Genomic DNA, 20,868 nt, shown 5'->3' with positions numbered 1-20,868 from the left:
TTTTTTGGGGTTTATGTCCCTTTTATTAAAGCACTTTGACCACCAGATACAGTAGATTGATTTGTGCTATTTGTTAATACAATGGATGAAAGTTTAAAGGTTTTGGTGGATAAATGAGTTTGTTGATGCATTTAACCTTTGTAACATTTTATATCCTCTTTTGAAAAGGCCACTCAGATGTATATGCACTGAGTCTTTATTTACTGTATGTGTTTATCTGTCATATGATATATTTACTGTATGTGTTTATCTGTCATATAATATAATATTTACTGTATGTGTTTATTTGTCATATAATATAATATTTACTGTATGTGTTTATCTGTCATATAATATAATATTTACTGTATGTGTTTATCTGTCATATAATATAATATTCACTGTATGTGTTAATCTCTCATATAATATAATATTTACTGTATGTGTTTATTTGTCATATAATATAATATGTACTGTATGTGTTTAACTGTCATATAATATAATATTTACTGTATGTGTTTATCTGTCATATAACATAATATTTACTGTGTGTGTTTATCTGTCATATAATATAATATTTACTGTATGTATTTATCTGTCATATAATATAATATTTACTGTATGTGTTAATCTGTCATATAATATAATATTTACTGTGTGTGTTTGTCTGTCATATAATATAATATTTACTCTATGTGTTAATCTGTCATATAACATAATATTTACTGAGTGTGTTTATCTGTCATATAACATAATATTTACTGTATGTGTTTATCTGTCATATAATATAATATCTACTCTATGTGTTAATCTGTCATATAATATAATATTTACTGTATGTGTTTATCCGTCATATAATATAATATTTACTCTATGTGTTAATCTGTCATATAATATAATATTTACTCTATGTGTTAATCTGTCATATAATATAATATTTACTGTGTGTGTTTATCTGTCATATAATATAATATTTACTCTATGTGTTAATCTGTCATATAATATAATATTTACTGTGTGTGTGTTTATCTGTCATATAATATAATATTTACTGTGTGTGTTTATCTGTCATATAATATAATGTTTACTCTATGTGTTAATCTGTCATATAATATAATATTTACTGTGTGTGTTTATCTGTCATATAATATAATATTTACTGTGTGTGTTTATCTGTCATATAATATAATATTTACTGTGTGTGTTTATCTGTCATATAATATAATATTTACTGTATGTGTTTATCTGTCATATAATATAATATTTACTGTGTGTGTTTATCTGTCATATAATATAATATTTACTGTGTGTGTTAATCTGTCATATAATATAATTTTTACTGTGTGTGTTTATCTGTCATATAATATAATATTTACTGTGTGTGTTTATCTGTCATATAATATAATATTTACTCTATGTGTTAATCTGTCATATAATATAATATTTACTCTATGTGTTAATCTGTCATATAATATAATATTTACTGTATGTGTTTATCTGTCATATAATATAATATTTACTGTGTGTGTTTATCTGTCATATAATATAATATTTACTGCATGTGTTTATTAGTGATATAATATAATATTTACTGTATGTGTTTATCTGTCATATAATATAATATTTATTGTGTGTGTTTATCTGTCATATAATATAATATTTACTCTGTGTGTTAATCTGTCATATAATATAATATTTACTGTGTGTGTTTATCTGTCATATAATATAATATTTACTCTATGTGTTAATCTGTCATATAATATAATATTTACTGTATGTGTTTATCTGTCATATAATATAATATTTACTGTATGTGTTTATTTGTCATATAATATAATATTTACTGTATGTGTTTATTTGTCATATAATATAATATTTACTGTATGTGTTTATCTGTCATATAATATAATATTTACTGTATGTGTTTATTTGTCATATAATATAATATTTACTGTATGTGTTTATCTGTCATATAATATAATATTTACTTTCAGAGCGTTGCCAAAGACCTTTATAGCACAGCCTGTACTAGTCTGGATTACCTGTGGATAGGCCTGAGAACTACAGAAAAACAAGAATGGGAATGGATAGATAAAACGCCAAACACAGTGTAAGTTCAAAAGTAACAATTACCCTATACTCATATTGCTATATCATTAGTACAACTGAGAATTCCATATACTCATATTGCTATATCATTAGTACAACTGAGAATTCCATATACTCATATTGCTATATCATTAGTACAACTGATAATACCCTATACTCATATTGCTATATCATTAGTACAACTGATAATACCCTATACTCATATTGCTATATCATTAGTACAACTGAGAATTCCATATACTCATATTGCTATATCATTAGTACAACTGAGAATACCCTATACTCATATTGCTATATCATTAGTACAACTGAGAATACCCTATACTCATATTGCTATATCATTAGTACAACTGAGAATACCCTATACTCATATTGCTATATCATTAGTACAACTGAGTATTCCCTATACTCATATTGCTATATCATTAGTACAACTGAGAATTCCCTATACTCATATTGCTATATCATTAGTACAACTGAGAATACCCTATACTCCTATTGCTATATCATTAGTACAACTGAGAATACCCTATACTCATATTGCTATATCATTAGTACAACTGAGAATACCCTATACTCATATTGCTATATCATTAGTACAACTGAGAATTCCCTATACTCATATAGCTATATCATTAGTACAACTGAGAATACCCTATACTCATATTGCTATATCATTAGTACAACTGAGAATACCCTATACTCCTATTGCTATATCATTAGTACAACTGAGAATTCCCTATACTCATATAGCTATATCATTAGTACAACTGAGAATACCCTATACTCATATTGCTATATCATTAGTACAACGGAAAATTCCCTATACTCATATTGCTATATCATTAGTACAACGGAAAATTCCCTATACTCATATTGCTATATCATTAGTACAACTGAGAATACCCTATACTCATATTGCTATATCATTAGTACAACTGAGAATACCCTATACTCATATTGCTATATCATTAGTACTTCTTAGTATTCCCTATACTCATATTGCTATATCATTAGTACAACTGAGAATTCCCTATACTCATATTGCTATATCATTAGTACAACGGAAAATTCCCTATACTCATATTGCTATATCATTAGTACAACTGAGAATACCCTATACTCATATTGCTATATCATTAGTACAACTGAGAATACCCTATACTCATATTGCTATATCATTAGTACTTCTTAGTATTCCCTATACTCATATTGCTATATCATTATTACAACTGAGAATACCCAATACTCATATTGCTATATCATTAGTACTTCTTAGTATTCCCTATACTCATATTGCTATATCATTATTACAACGGAGAATTCCCTATACTCATATTGTTATATCATTATTACAACTGAGAATACCCTATACTCATATTGCTATATCATTAGTACAACTGAGCATACCCTATACTCATATTGCTATATCATTAGTACAACTGAGAATACCCTATACTCATATTGCTATATCATTAGTACTTCTTAGTATTCCCTATACTCATATTGCTATATCATTATTACAACTGAGAATACCCTATACTCATATTGCTATATCATTAGTACAACTGAGCATACCCTATACTCATATTGCTATATCATTAGTACAACTGAGAATACCCTATACTCATATTGCTATATCATTAGTACTTCTTAGTATTCCCTATACTCATATTGCTATATCATTATTACAACGGAGAATTCCCTATACTCATATTGTTATATCATTATTACAACTGAGAATACCCTATACTCATATTGCTATATCATTAGTACAACTGAGAATACCCTAAACTCATATTGCTATATCATTAGTACAACTGCGAATACCCTATACTCATATTGCTATATCATTAGTACAACTGAGAATACCCTAAACTCATATTGCTATATCATTAGTACAACTGAGAATACCCTATACTCATATTGCTATATCATTAGTACAACTGAGCATTCCCTATACTCATATTGCTATATCATTAGTACAACTGAGAATACCCTATACTCATATTGCTATATCATTAGTACAACTGAGTATTCCCTATACTCATATTGCTATATCATTAGTACAACTGAGAATACCCTATACTCATATTGCTATATCATTAGTACAACTGAGAATACCCTATACTCATATTGCTATATCATTAGTACTACTGAGAATACCCTATACTCATATTGCTATATCATTAGTACAACTGAGAATACCCTATACTCATATAGCTATATCATTAGTACAACTGAGTATTCCCTATACTCATATTGCTATATCATTAGTACAACTGAGAATACCCTATACTCATATTGCTATATCATTAGTACAACTGAGAATACCCTATACTCATATTGCTATATCATTAGTACAACTGAGTATTCCCTATACTCATATTGTTATATCATTAGTACAACTGAGAATACCCTATACTCATATTGCTATATCATTAGTACAACGGAAAATTCCCTATACTCATATTGCTATATCATTAGTACAACTGAGAATACCCTATACTCATATTGCTATATCATTAGTACAACTGAGAATACCCTATACTCATATTGCTATATTATTAGTACAACTGAGAATACCCTATACTCATATTGCTATATCATTAGTACAACTGAGCATACCCTATACTCATATTGCTATATCATTAGTACAACTGAGAATACCCTATACTCATATTGCTATATCATTAGTACTTCTTAGTATTCCCTATACTCATATTGCTATATCATTATTACAACTGAGAATACCCTATACTCATATTGCTATATCATTAGTACTTCTTAGTATTCCCTATACTCATATTGCTATATCATTATTACAACGGAGAATTCCCTATACTCATATTGTTATATCATTATTACAACTGAGAATACCCTATACTCATATTGCTATATCATTAGTACAACTGAGAATACCCTAAACTCATATTGCTATATCATTAGTACAACTGCGAATACCCTATACTCATATTGCTATATCATTAGTACAACTGAGAATACCCTAAACTCATATTGCTATATCATTAGTACAACTGAGAATACCCTATACTCATATTGCTATATCATTAGTACAACTGAGCATTCCCTATACTCATATTGCTATATCATTAGTACAACTGAGAATACTCTATACTCATATTGCTATATCATTAGTAAAACTGAGAATACTATATACTCATATATCATTAGTACAACTGAGAATACATTATACTCATATTGCTATATCATTAGTACAACTGAGTATTCCCTATACTCATATTGCTATACCATTAGTACAACTGAGAATACCCTATACTCATATTGCTATATCATTAGTACAACTGAGAATTCCCTATACTCATATTGCTATATCATTAGTACAACTGAGCATACCCTATACTCATATTGCTATATCATTAGTACAACTGAGTATTCCCTATACTCATATTGCTATATCATTAGTACAACTGAGAATTCCATATACTCATATTGCTATATCATTAGTACAACTGAGAATACCCTATACTCATATTGCGTCCTCACACATCATCCCTTGTATTCATTTATGATTTAAATGAATATAAAAATATTACGTGTGTTTGTAATTGGTGACTCAGATAGAGGATGTAGTGTTAAATTGTAATATAATAACATAGTAGGTAAGGTTGAAAAAGTCCATTGAAAATACCCTATACTCATATTACTATATCATTAGTACAACTGAGAATACCCTATACTCATATTGCTATATCATTAGTACAACTGAGAATACCCTATACTCATATTGCTATATCATTAGTACAACTGAGAATACCCTATACTCATATTGCTATATCATTAGTACAACTGAGAATACCCTATACTCATATTGCTATATCATTAGTACAACTGAGAATACCCTATACTCATATTGCTATATCATTAGTACAACTGAGAAATCCCTATTCTCATATTGCTATATCATTTGTACAACTGATAATTCCCTATACTCATATTGCTATATCATTAGTACAACTGAGAATAACCTAAACACATATTGCTATATCATTAGTACAACTGAGTATTCCCTATACTCATATTGCTATATCATTAGTACAACTGAGAATACCCTATACTCATATTGCTATATCTAGTACAACTGAGCATTCCCTATACTCATATTGCTATATCATTAGTACAACTGAGAATACCCTATACTCATATTACTTACTATATCATTAGTACAACTGAGAATACCCTATACTCATATAGCTATATCATTAGTACAACTGAGAATACCCTATACTCATATTGCTATATCATTAGTACAACTGAGAATACCCTATACTCATATTGCTATATCATTAGTACAACTTAGAATACCCTATATTCATATTGCTATATCATTAGTACAACTGAGAATACCCTATACTCATATTGCTATATCATTTGTACAACTGATAATTCCCTATACTCATATTGCTATATCATTAGTACAACTGAGAATACCCTCTACTCATATTGCTATATCATTAGTACAACTGAGAATACCCTATACTCATATAGCTATATCATTAGTACAACTGAGAATACCCTATACTCATATTGCTATATCATTAGTACAACTGAGTATTCCCTATACTCATATTGCTATATCATTAGTACAACTGAGAATACCCTCTACTTATATTGCTATATCATTAGTACAACTGAGTATTCCCTATATTCATATTGCTATATCATTAGTACATCTGAGAATACCCTATACTCATATTGCTATATCATTAGTACAACTGAGAATACCCTATACTCATATTGCTATATCATTAGTACAACTGAAAATACCCTATACTCATATTGCTATATCATTAGTACAACTGAAAATACCCTATACTCATATTGCTATATCATTAGTACAACTGAGAATACCCTATACTCATATTGCTATATCATTACTACAACTGAGAATACCCTATACTCATATTACTATATCATTAGTACAACTGAGAATACCCTATACACATATTGCTATATCATTAGTACAACTGAGAATACCCTATACACATATTGCTATATCATAAGTACAACTGAAAATTCCCTATACTCATATTGCTATATCATTAGTACAACTGAGAATACCCTATACTCATATTGCTATATCATTAGTACAACTGAGAATACCCTATACTCATATTGCTATATCATTAGTACAACTGAGAATACATTATACTCATATTGCTATATCATTAGTACAACTGAGTATTCCCTATACTCATATTGCTATACCATTAGTACAACTGAGAATACCCTATACTCATATTGCTATATCATTAGTACAACTGAGAATACCCTATACTCATATTGCTATATCATTAGTACAACTGAGAATACCCTATACTCATATTGCTATATCATTAGGACAACTGAGTATTCCCTATACTCATATTGCTATATCATTAGTACAACTGAGAATACCCTATACTCATATTGCTATATCATTAGTACAACTGAGAATACCCTATACTCATATTGCTATACCATTAGTACAACTGAGCATTCCCTATACTCATATTGCTATATCTAGTACAACTGAGCATTCCCTATACTCATATTGCTATATCATTAGTACAACAGAGAATACCCTATACTCATATTGCTATATCATTAGTACAACTGAGAATACCCTATACTCATATTGCTATATCATTAGTACAACTGAGAATTCCATATACTCATATTGCTATATCATTAGTACAACTGAGAATACCCTATACTCATATTGTTATATCATTAGTACAACTGAGAATTCCCTATACTCATATTGCTATATCATTAGTACAACTGAGAATACCCTATACTCATATAGCTATATCATTAGTACAACTGAAAATACCCTATACTCATATTGCTATATCATTAGTACAACTGAGAATACCCTATACTCATATTGCTATACCATTAGTACAACTGAGCATTCCCTATACTCATATTGCTATATCATTAGTACAACTGAGAATACCCTATACTCATATAGCTATATCATTAGTACAACTGAGCATTCCCTATACTCATATTGCTATATCATTAGTACAACTGAGAATACCCTATACTCATATTGCTATATCATTAGTGCAACTGAGAATACCCTATACTCATATAGCTATATCATTAGTACAACTGAGAATACCCTATACTCATATTGCTATATCTAGTACAACTGAGCATTCCCTATACTCATATTGCTATATCATTAGTACAACTGAGTATTCCCTATACTCATATTGCTATATCATTTGTACAACTGAGAATACCCTATACTCATATTGCTATATCATTAGTACAACTGAGTATTCCCTATACTCATATTGCTATATTATTAGTACAACTGAGCATTCCCTATACACATATTGCTATATCATTAGTACAACTGAGAATACCCTATACTCATATTGCTATATCATTAGTACAACTGAGAATTCCCTATACTCATATTGCTATATCATTAGTACAACTGAGAATTCCCTATACTCATATTGCTATATCATTAGTACAACTGAGAATACCCTATACTCATATTGCTATACCATTAGTACAACTGAGTATTCCCTATACTCATATTGCTATATCATTAGTACAACGGAAAATTCCCTATACTCATATTACTATATCATTAGTACAACTGAGAGTACCCTATACTCATATTGCTATATCATTAGTACAACAGAGAATACCCTATACTCATATTGCTATATCATTAGTACAACTGAGAATACCATATACTCATATTGCTATATCATTAGTACAACTGAGAATACCCTATACTCATATTGCTATATCATTAGTACAACTGAGAATACCCTATACTCATATTGCTATACCATTAGTACAACTGAGCATTCACTATACTCATATTGCTATATCATTAGTACAACTGAGCATTCCTTATACTCATATTGCTATATCATTAGTACAACTGAGAATACCCTATACTCATATTGCTATATCATTAGTACAACTGAGAATACCCTATACTCATATTGCTATATCATTAGTACAACTGAGAATACCCTATACTCATATTGCTATATCATTAGTACAACTGAGAATACCCTATACTCATATTGCTATATCATTAGTACAACTGAGAATTCCCTATACTCATATTGCTATATCATTAGTACAACTGAGAATACCCTATACTCATATTGCTATATCATTAGTACAACTGAGAATACCCTATACTCCTATTGCTATATCATTAGTACAACTGAGAATTCCCTATACTCATATTGCTATATCATTAGTACAACTGAGAATTCCCTATACTCATATTGCTATATCATTAGTACAACTGAGCATTCCCTATACTCATATTGCTATATCATTAGTACAACTGAGTATTCCCTATACTCATATTGTTATATCATTAGTACAACTGAGAATACCCTATACTGTACTCATATTGCTATATCATTAGTACAACTGAGAATACCCTATACTCCTATTGCTATATCATTAGTACAACTGAGAATTCCCTATACTCATATTGCTATATCATTAGTACAACTGAGAATTCCCTATACTCATATTGCTATATCATTAGTACAACTGAGCATTCCCTATACTCATATTGCTATATCATTAGTACAACTGAGCATTCCCTATACTCATATTGCTATATCATTAGTACAACTGAGAATACCCTATACTCATATTGCTATATCATTAGTACAACTGAGAATACCCTATACTCATATTGCTATATCATTAGTACAACTGAGAATTCCCTATACTCATATTGCTATATCATTAGTACAACTGAGAATACCCTATACTGTACTCATATTGCTATATCATTAGTACAACTGAGTATTCTGTAGTCACAATTTGAAGATTACACAACGTATACAATAAGAAAGCGTAACCTTATGCTGAAAATATTTTAAAAATTCTTAAAGGGACATAAAACCCCAAACAATGATTTCATGTTTCAGATAGAACATAGCATTATAAACAGCTTTACAATTTAATAAAAGCAGGAAGGTAAAATCAGGAATGTGTGTAGCACAGTTTTGTAACAATGTTATACATTAACAAGAGCACTAGATGACAGCAGTTTTATAACAATGTTATACATTAGTAAGAGCACTAGATGGCAGCAGTTTTATAACAATGTTATGCATTAGTAAGAGCACTAGATGGCAGCAGTTTTATATCAATGTTATACATTAGCAGTAGCACTAGATGGTAGCAGTTTTATAATAATGTTATACATTAGCAAGAGCACTAGATGGCAGCAGTTTTATAACAATGTTATACATTAGTAAGAGCACTAGATGGCAGCAGTTTTATAACAATGTTATACATTAGTAAGAGCACTAGATGGCAGCAGTTTTATAACAATGTTATACATTAGTAAGAGCACTAGATGGCAGCAGTTTTATAATAATGTTATACATTAGCAAGAGCACTAGATGGCAGCAGTTTTATAATAATGTTATACATCAGCAAGAGCCCTAGATGGCAGCAGTTTATAATAATGTTATACATTAGCAAGATCACTAAATGGCAGTAGTTTTATAATAATGTTATACATTAGCAAGAGCACTAGATGGCCGCAGTTTTATAATAATGTTATACATTAGCAAGAGCACTAGATGGCAGCAGTTTTATAATAATGCTATACATTAGCAGGAGCACTAGATGGCAGCAGTTTTATAACAATGTTATACATTAGCAAGAACACTAGATGGCAGCAGTTTTATAATAATGTTATACATTAGCAAGAGCACTAGATGGCAGCAGTTTTATAATAATGTTATACATTAGCAGGAGCACTAGATGGCAGCAGTTTTATAACAATGTTATACATTAGCAAGAGCACTAGATGGCAGCAGTTTTATAATAATTTTATACATTAGCAAGAGCACTAGATGGCAGCTGTTTTATAATAATGTTATACATTAGCAGGAGCACTAGATAGCAGCAGTTTTATAACAATGTTATACATTAGCAAGAGCACTAGATGGTAGCAGTTTTATAACAATGTTATGCATTAGAAAGAGCGCTAGATGGCAGCAGTTTTATAATAATGTTATACATTAGCAAGAGCACTAGATGGCAGCAGTTTTATAATAATGTTATACATTAGCAAGAGCACTAGATGGCAGCAGTTTTATAACAATGTTATACATTAGCAAGAGCACTAGATGGCAGTAGTTATATAATAATGTTATACATTAGCAAGAGCACTAGATGGCAGCAGTTTTATAACAATGTTATACATTAGCAAGAGCACTAGATTGCAGTAGTTATATAATAATCTTATACATTAGCAAGAGCACTAGATGGCAGCACTATTTCCTGTCATGTCGTGCTACAGCCATGTGCACGCTACCTATCTAGATATCTGTTCAAGTACAAAAAAAGAGAAGAGAGCAAATTTGATAATAGAAGTAAATTGGAAACTGAAAGAAAGAAAGAAAGAAAGAAAGAAAGAAACATTATCCGTTTCATGTCCCTTTAATAAATATCAATTAAATGATTACTCTGTGACTATATAATTACACAATGCTTACAATAGAAACAATTCTTTATTATATACGTATGATTATAGAGTTTTACATCTATTAATAAGTCTAAAACTTGTGTAATTTAATATCATTATGTTTTATTTATTGTTTAACTACATAACGTGAGTTTACAAGGATTTACTAATCTATAATTCATACATTCACTAATAAAGGGACATGAAAGTCCGAATTAAACGTTCATGGTTCAGATAGACCATTCAGCTACATTTACTTCAATAATCATTTTTTTTAGTTCTCTTGGTTAACTTTGTTAAAAAGCAAGCAGCAATGCACTGTGAGCTAGCTGATGATTTGTGTCTGCGTCAAATGTGTTCACTTAGGTTCCAGTAATGCACTGCTGCTCTAGAGCTGATTTTAACAATGTTTGTAACTTTGTGTGGGTTACACAGGGGTCAATCACTTTTTTGTTTAAATATTTTTTAAATTATTTATTTACAAAAAAAAACCTTTAAAGGGACAATAAACACTAAATAAATGTTTGGTAGAATGATGGATTCAAAGAAAAGATTAGTCTGAGAATAACAAGTAGATGTAATCTTTAAAGTTTCGTCTGGAGTAATCGATTAATTCACATACAGCCAGATTACAAGTTTCGAGCACTATAGGGAAATCAACAACCGCAACATTTTCAGCGTTATTTCACCTCCCTATAGCGCTGCTATTACATGTTTTAAAAAAGCAGGCTTGTGCGGGCGAAATGGTAGCGTTGAGCTCCATACCGCATCGAAATTAAGCGCTGCTTTGACGTGCTCAAGCACGATTTCCCCATAGACATCAATGGGGAGAGCCGGCAAAAAAAGCCTAACGCCAGCGATCGCGGAAACAAAAGCTCCGTAAAACAGTCCCATTGATGTCTATGGGGAAATAAAAAGTTACGTTTAAACCTAACACCCTAACATAAAAACCACGTCTAAACACCCCTAATCTGCCGCCCCTGACATTGCTGCAACCTACATACAGTTAATAACCCCTTATCTGCTGGCCCTAACATTGCCGCCACTTACATTACACTTATTAATCCCTAATCTGCTGCCTCTAACATCGCCGCCACTTACATTACAGTTATTAACCACTAATCTGCTGCCCCTAACATCTCTGCCACCTACATTACAGTTATTAACCCCTAATCTGCTGCCCCTAACATTGCCGCTACCTACATTACAGTTATTAACCCCTAATCTGCTGCCCCAACATCGCCGCCACCTACATTACAGCTATTAACCCCTAATCTGCCGCCCCTGACATCGCCACAACCTACATACAGTTATTAACCTCTAATCTGCTGCCCCTAACATCGCTGCCACCTACATTACAGTTATTAACCCCTAATCTGCTGCCCCTAACATCGCCGCCACCTACATTACAGTTATTAACCCCTAATCTGCTGCCCCTAACATCGCCGCCACCTGCATACAGTTATTAACCCCTAATCTGCTGCCCCTAACATTGCCGCTACCTACATTACAGTTATTAACCCCTAATCTGCTGCCCCTAACATTGCCACTACCTACATTACAGTTATTAACCCTTAATCTGCTGCCCCTAACATTGCAGCTTCCTACATTACAGCTATTAACCCCTAATCTGCTGCCCCTAACATCACCGCAACCTACATATAGTTATTAACCCCTAATCTGCTGCCCCTAACATCACCGCCACCTACATACACTTATTAACCCCTAATCTGCTGCCCCTAACATCACCGCCACCTACATACAGTTATTAACCCCTAATCTGCTGCCCCTAACATTGCCGCCACCTACATACAGTTATTAACCCCTAATCTGCTGCCCCTAACATTGCCGCTACCTACCTACACTTATTAACCCCTAATCTGCTGCCCCTAACATTGCCGCTACCTACATTACAGTTATTAACCCCAAATCTGATGCCCCTAACATTGCCGCCACCTACATTACAGTTATTAACCACTAATCTGCTGCCCCTAACATTGCCGCCACCTACATACAGTTATTAACCCCTAATCTGCTGCCCCTAACATTGCCGCTACCTACCTACACTTATTAACCCCTAATCTGCTGCCCCTAACATTGCCGCTACCTACATTACAGTTATTAACCCCAAATCTGCTGCCCCTAACATCGCCGCCACCTACATTACAGTTATTAACCCCTAATCTGCTGACCCTAACATCGCCGCCACCTGCATACAGTTATTAACCCCTAATCTGCTGCCCCTAACATTGCCGCTACCTACATTACAGTTATTAACCCCTAATCTGCTGCCCCTAACATTGCCGCTACCTACATTACAGTTATTAACCCTTAATCTGCTGCCCCTAACATTGCCGCTTCCTACATTACAGCTATTAACCCCTAATCTGCTGCCCCTAACATCACCGCCACCTACATATAGTTATTAACCCCTAATCTGCTGCCCCTAACATCACCGCCACCTACATACACTTATTAACCCCTAATCTGCTGCCCCTAACATCACTGCCACCTACATACAGTTATTAACCCCTAATTTGCTGCCCCTAACATTGCCGCCACCTACATACAGTTATTAACCCCTAATCTGCTGCCCCTAACATTGCCGCTACCTACCTACACTTATTAACCCCTAATCTGCTGCCCCTAACATTGCCGCTACCTACATTACAGTTATTAACCCCAAATCTGATGCCCCTAACATTGCCGCCACCTACATTACAGTTATTAACCACTAATCTGCTGCCCCTAACATTGCCGCCACCTACATACAGTTATTAACCCCTAATCTGCTGCCCCTAACATTGCCGCTACCTACCTACACTTATTAACCCCTAATCTGCTGCCCCTAACATTGCCGCTACCTACATTACAGTTATTATCCCCAAATCTGCTGCCCCTAACATCGCCGCCACCTACATTACAGTTATTAACCCCTAATCTGCTGCCCCTAACATCGCCGCCACCTGCATACAGTTATTAACCCCTAATCTGCTGCCCCTAACATTGCCGCTACCTACATTACAGTTATTAACCCCTAATCTGCTGCCCCTAACATTGCCGCTACCTACATTACAGTTATTAACCCTTAATCTGCTGCCCCTAACATTGCCGCTTCCTACATTACAGCTATTAACCCCTAATCTGCTGCCCCTAACATCACCGCCACCTACATATAGTTATTAACCCCTAATCTGCTGCCCCTAACATCACCGCCACATACATACACTTATTAACCCCTAATCTGCTGCCCCTAACATCACCGTCACCTACATACAGTTATTAACCCCTAATCTGCTGCCCCTAACATTGCCGCCACCTACATACAGTTATTAACCCCAAATCTGCTGCCCCTAACATTGCCGCCACCTACATTACAGTTATTAACCACTAATCTGCTGCCCCTAACATCGCCGCCAACTACCTACACTTATTAACCTCTAATCTGCTGCCCCCAATATCGCCGACACTATACTTAAGTTATTAACCCCTAAACCTAACCCTAACCTTAACATAACCCTAACCCTAAGTATAACCCTAACGTAACTCTAAGTCTAAATCTAACCCTAACACCCCCTAACTTAAATATAAATAAAATAAATCTAAATAAACCTTACAATTATTAACTAAATAATTCCTATTTCAAACTTAATACAAACTTACCTGTAAAAAAAAAACCTAAGCGAGCTACAATATAACTAATAGGTTTATTTAGATTTATTTTAATTATATTTAAGTTAGGGGATGTTATGCTTAGGGTTACGTTAGGGTTAGGATTAGGGGTTAATATATTTATGTAGAGTTAGTGATGTGGGTCGTCAGAGGTTTTGGGGTTAATAAACTATTTTAGTATATTTTGTTGTGGGGGCTTGCGGTTTAGTGGTTAATAGGTTTATTAAAGCGGCGGTGTGGGCGGACGGCAGATTAGGGGTTAATAATATTTAAATAGCGTTTGTGATGCGGGAGGGCTGCGGTTTAGGGGTTAATAGGTTTATTATAGTGGCGACGATGTCGGGGAGCGGTGGAATAGGGGTTAATAAATTTTAATAGTGGTGGCGATGTGCGAAGTGGTAGATTAGGGGTTAATACATTTATTATAGTGTTTGCTATGCGGGAGGGCCTCGGTTTAGGGGTTAATAGGTAGAGTAAGTGTAAGTGTACTTTTTAAAACTTTAGTTAAAAGTTTTACTGACTTTAGATGGCGGTACGGATCTTGTTAGTATGGGGTGTACCGCTCACTTTTTGGCCTCCCAGGTAAGTCCCATTGAAAAAGGACTTTTTAAAAAGTGCGGTACTGACGTTGCGTGATGGCCAAAAAGGTGTGCGGTACATCTATACCGACAAGACTTGTAATAGCAGCGTTAGGGAGAAAGCAGCGTTATGAAGCTGCTTTTTCACTTATAATGCAAAACTCGTAATCTAGCTGATAGACTCCAGTAAGATAATATTTATGTCCCTTTAAGTCTGATGGCTCTCGACCCACTGCTGGCAAAGAAGGCAACATTACTGTACAACTCACTATCAGTAGAGTATTAGATAGGATCTGGCCCTGTCACTGTAAAAATCCCAACAGGTCAGTTCTTCTATTGTAATGATATAAAAACACTGACATAATAAACACTGTGAGACATTTAACCCCTTAACGACCAAGGACGTACGCCACACGTCCTCAAAAAAAATACAGTTAATGACCGAGGACGTGTGGCGTACGTCCTTGGTCTGGAAAGCAGCTGGAAGCAATCCTGCTCGCTTCCAGCTGCTTTCCGGTTATTGCAGTGATGCCTCGATATTGAGTCATCCTGCAATAACCCCCCTTGGCCATCCGATGCAGAGAGAGCCACTCTGTGGCCCTCTCTGCACCGGACATCGGTGGCCGGTATCGTTGGTGGGTGGGAGCAAGTCTGGGAGGCGGGTGGGCGGCCATCGATGTGCCGAGTGGAGTGGAGGGGGGCGAGATCGGGGGCGGGAGGGGCGGGAGCACGCGCGTGCATGGGGGGCGGCGGGCGCGTGCACGGGCTGGGAGCGGGAGGGAACCGCTACACTACAGAAAACTAAACTTTCAAAAGTAAAAAAATGTAACGTTTTGAAAGCTGTAAATAAACAGCTAAGAGATCTGGAAGGGATGGGGGGTTGATCTTGGGGGGGGGGAAGCTACACTACAGAAAAGGGCATTTTTTTAAAAAAAAAGGCAAATTTTTTCACTAAACTGGGTACTGGCAGACAGCTGCCAGTACCCACGATGGCGCCCATTAAGGCAGAGGGGGAGGGTTAGAGAGCTGTTTGGTGGGGGATCAGTGAGGCTGGGGGCTAAGGGGGGATCCTACACAGCAGCATATGTAAATATGCTAAAAAAAACACACAAAAAAGCCCAAATATAGCTTTTATTTTAGTACTGGCAGAGTTTCTGCCAGTACTTAAGATGGCAGGGACAATTGTGGGGTGGGGGAGGGAAGAGAGCTGTTTGGGAGGGATCAGGGGGTCTCATGTTTCAGGTGGGAGGCTGAGCTCTACACTAAAGCTAAAATTAACCCTGCAAGCTCCCTACAAGCTACATAATTAACCCCTTCACTGCTAGCCATAATACACGTGTGAAATGCAGCGGCATTTGGCGGCCTTCTAATTACCAAAAAGCAACGCCAAAGCCATATATGTCTGCTATTTCTGAACAAAGGGGATCCCAGAGAAGCATTTACAACCATTTGTGCCATAATTGCACAAGCTGTTTGTAAATGATTTCAGTGAGAAACCTAAAATTGTGAAAAATTTAACGTTTTTTTTAATTTGATCGCATTTGGCGGTGAAATGGTGGCATGAAATATACCAAAATTGGCCTAGATCAATACTTGGGGTTGTCTACTACACTACACTGAAGCTAAAATTATCCCTAAAAGCTCCCTACATGCTCCATAATTAACCCCTTCACTGCTGGGCATAATACACGTGTAGTGCGCAGTGGCATTTAGCAGCCTTCTAATTACTAAAAAGCAACGCCAAAGCCATATATGTCTGCTATTTCTGAACAAAGGGGATCCCAGAGAAGAATTTACAACCATTTAAGCCATAATTGCACAAGCTGTTTGTAAATAATTTCAATGAGAAACCAAAAGTTTGTGAAAAAATTAGTAAAAAAGTGAACGTTTTTTTGTATTTAATCGCATTTGGCGGTGAAATGGTGGCATGAAATATACCAAAATGGGCCTAGATCAATACTTTGGGATGTCTAAAAAAAATATATACATGTCAAGGGATATTCAGAGATTCCTGAAAGATATCAGTGTTCCAATGTAACTAGCGAAAAATAATGGTTTGGAAATAGCAAAGTGCTTCTTGTATTTATGGCCCTATAACTTACAAAAAAAGCAAAGAACATGTAAACATTGGGTATTTCTAAACTCAGGACAAAATTTAGAAACTATTTAGCATGGGTGTTATTTGGTGGTTGTAGATGTGTAACAGATTTTGGGGGTCAAAGTTAGAAAAAGTGTGTTTTTTTCAATTTTTTCCTCATATTTTGTAATTTTTTATAGTAAGTTATAAGATATGATGAAAATAATGGTATCTTTAGAAAGTCCATTTAATGGCGAGAAAAACGGTATATAATATGTGTGGGTACAGTAAATGAGTAAGAGGAAAATTACAGCTAAACACAAACACTGCAGAAATGTAAAAATAGCCTTGGTCCCAAACGGACAGAAAATGGAAAAGTGCTGTGGTCATTAAGGGGTTAAAGCTACGTGATAAAGATCATAAGAACATGTAGCATCTACTGTGTAATATCTGAGATGTTGTATATGGTTTAGTGTTTATTGATACATTATTGTACAGAATACATAACATAATACAAGCGCAGCATCAGTGAAGTATTCTGAAACTACCTTCATATAAAAATAAAATAACACTTTTTTCTTTATTTTAGCATTGATATTACAGCTCCCTACAAGCAAGACAAATGTGTACGATTATATAAATGTGATTCAGACAAAGCCTTTTGGGAAGATTGCAGTAAACAATATGTTTTTCTATGTGAAAAGAAAGCTATAGAACTTTACTAAATTTATTGCACTTGCACTATAGCAATACGGCTACCGTGTTAATTTGAGCACATAAGTTGAAAGTAAACGCATTTGCTTGAGCACAATCAAATTTAATGCACGTCTGGTTAGTGTGACTGAAGACCTTGGGACCGATTTAACAAAGTCTGGCGGACATGAGACATTGCAGACCTGGCATTAGAGGTGGAAATTGTGAAAAAATCCTTCTGCAGAAAGAGACTGGCTGGATCTTTAAATTGAACACAGTTATGCCAAACGGGATGAACGAAGCTAACAATTATTGGGTGTTTCTATAATAACTATAACCTAGCACTGTACCATATATTAGACCAAGTTTAAGATATATTACAGATATGAACAAATGTATCTTGGATAGTTGTAATTTCTATCAGTGATCAGATTTCTGATTAAGTGATACTGGGTTCATATGGGGTGGATGTTTAAGGGTAATTCTTGAACACCGCCTTAATGTGTTGACTAAGTACCGGGGGCGTATTTAGGTTTTGTGCTGCCCTAGGCACTCAAAATTATGCTGTGCCCCCCCCAAAAAAAAAAAGTTTTAGGCCTTTAGGCTTTTTTTCCCCTTAATATCTTTTGGGTCAGCATGTAAAATGTTTGGATTTTTTCCATTTTATTTTATTTTTTTTCATTTTTTTTTTCATAACAATTCAAAAGAAAATGGCTAACAAAACACTTGCATACAGGTGGGTTGAATTTCATGCATCTCATACCATTTTCTCCCTGAGAGAAGGGAGAGAAAATAAGGGGAGGGGAGAAAAGGGAGGGAAAGGAAAGAAGGAAGGGAGGGAGAAGAGAAAATGGGGGAGGGAAAGAAGGGAGGGAAAGAAAGTGATAGAAGGGAGCAAGGGAGTGAGTTGAGAGAAAGAAGGGAGGGAGGGAGGAAGGGAGGGAGTGAAAGAAATAAGGGAGGGAGTTGAGGAAGGGAGGGAGGGAGAAAGGGAAAGAAGGGAGAGAGGAAGGAAGGAAGGAAGGAAGGAAGGGAAAGAAATAAGGGAGGGATTTGAGGGATGCAGTGAGTTGAGGAAGGGAGAAAGGGAAAGATGGGAGAGAGGAAGGGTGGGAAAGAAGAATATACTTTGAAAACTATCACTGCCCTTTACATGCAACAACATACAGTAATTACCATCATTCAAGTATTGAAACATTTTAAGTGTCTGTTTACTATTTACTTAGTGGGTTCATGAATGCAGAGACAGCTATTAGTAGCTAACATACATTAGCGCTGAGAGATTATGATTAGACATCACATGAATGCAGAGAAAGCTAGCTATTAGTAGCTAGCATACATTAGCGCTGAGAGTTTATGATTAGACATCACATGAATGCAGAGAAAGCTAGCTATTAGTAGCTAACATACATTAGCACTGAGAGTTTATGATTAGACATCACATGAATGCAGAGACAGCTAGCTATTAGTATCTAACATACATTAGCGCTGAGAGTTTATGATTAGACATCACATGAATGCAGAGACAGCTAGCTATTAGTAGCTAACATACATTAGCACTGAGAGTTTATGATTAGACATCACATGAATGCGGATAAAGCTAGCTATTAGTAACTAACATACATTAGCACTGAGAGTTTATGATTAGACATCACATGAATGCAGAAACAGCTATCTATTAGTAGCTAACATACAATAGCGCTGAGAGTTTATGATTAGACATCACATGAATGCAGAGAAAGCTAGCTATTAGTAGCTAACATACATTAGCACTGAGAGTTTATGATTAGACATCACATGAATGCAGAGACAGCTATTAGTAGCTAACATACATTAGCACTGAGAGTTTATAATTAGACATCACATGAATGCAGAAACAGCTATCTATTAGTAGCTAACATACAATAGTGCTGAGAGTTTATGATTAGACATCACATGAATGCAGAGAAAGCTAGCTATTAGTAGCTAACATACATTAGCACTGAGAGTTTATGATTAGACATCACATGAATGCAGAGAAAGCTAGCTATTAGTAGCTAACATACATTAGCACTGAGAGTTTATGATTAGACATCACATGAATGCAGAGAAAGCTATCTATTAGTAGCTAACATACATTAGCACTGAGAGTTTATGATTAGACATCACATGAATGCAGAGAAAGCTAGCTATTAGTAGCTAACATACATTAGCACTGAGAGTTTATGATTAGACATCACATGAATGCAGAAACAGCTATCTATTAGTAG

At 34.5% G+C, this 20,868-nt stretch overlaps 1 protein-coding gene across 1 annotated transcript in view; it reads left to right on the top strand.

Annotated features, from left to right (window-relative positions):
* LOC128640304 (snaclec mamushigin subunit alpha) overlaps nucleotides 1-19,017 on the top strand; it is a 136,342-nt gene extending 117,325 nt beyond the window's left edge. Inside the window, exons 5-6 of the mRNA XM_053692796.1 lie at nucleotides 1,974-2,089; nucleotides 18,516-19,017. Of these exons, the coding sequence (XP_053548771.1) occupies nucleotides 1,974-2,089; nucleotides 18,516-18,651 (252 nt within the window). The 3' untranslated portion in view covers nucleotides 18,652-19,017. The remainder of the gene's footprint in view (nucleotides 1-1,973; nucleotides 2,090-18,515) is intronic.
* Nucleotides 19,018-20,868: the final 1,851 nt, after the last annotated feature.

Source organism: Bombina bombina, chromosome 9, assembly GCF_027579735.1.
Source record: "Bombina bombina isolate aBomBom1 chromosome 9, aBomBom1.pri, whole genome shotgun sequence".
NCBI classification, from domain to species: domain Eukaryota; kingdom Metazoa; phylum Chordata; class Amphibia; order Anura; family Bombinatoridae; genus Bombina; species Bombina bombina.
Note: the sequence above shows the minus strand (reverse complement) of the source record. Positions and strands in the feature narration are given on the sequence as shown.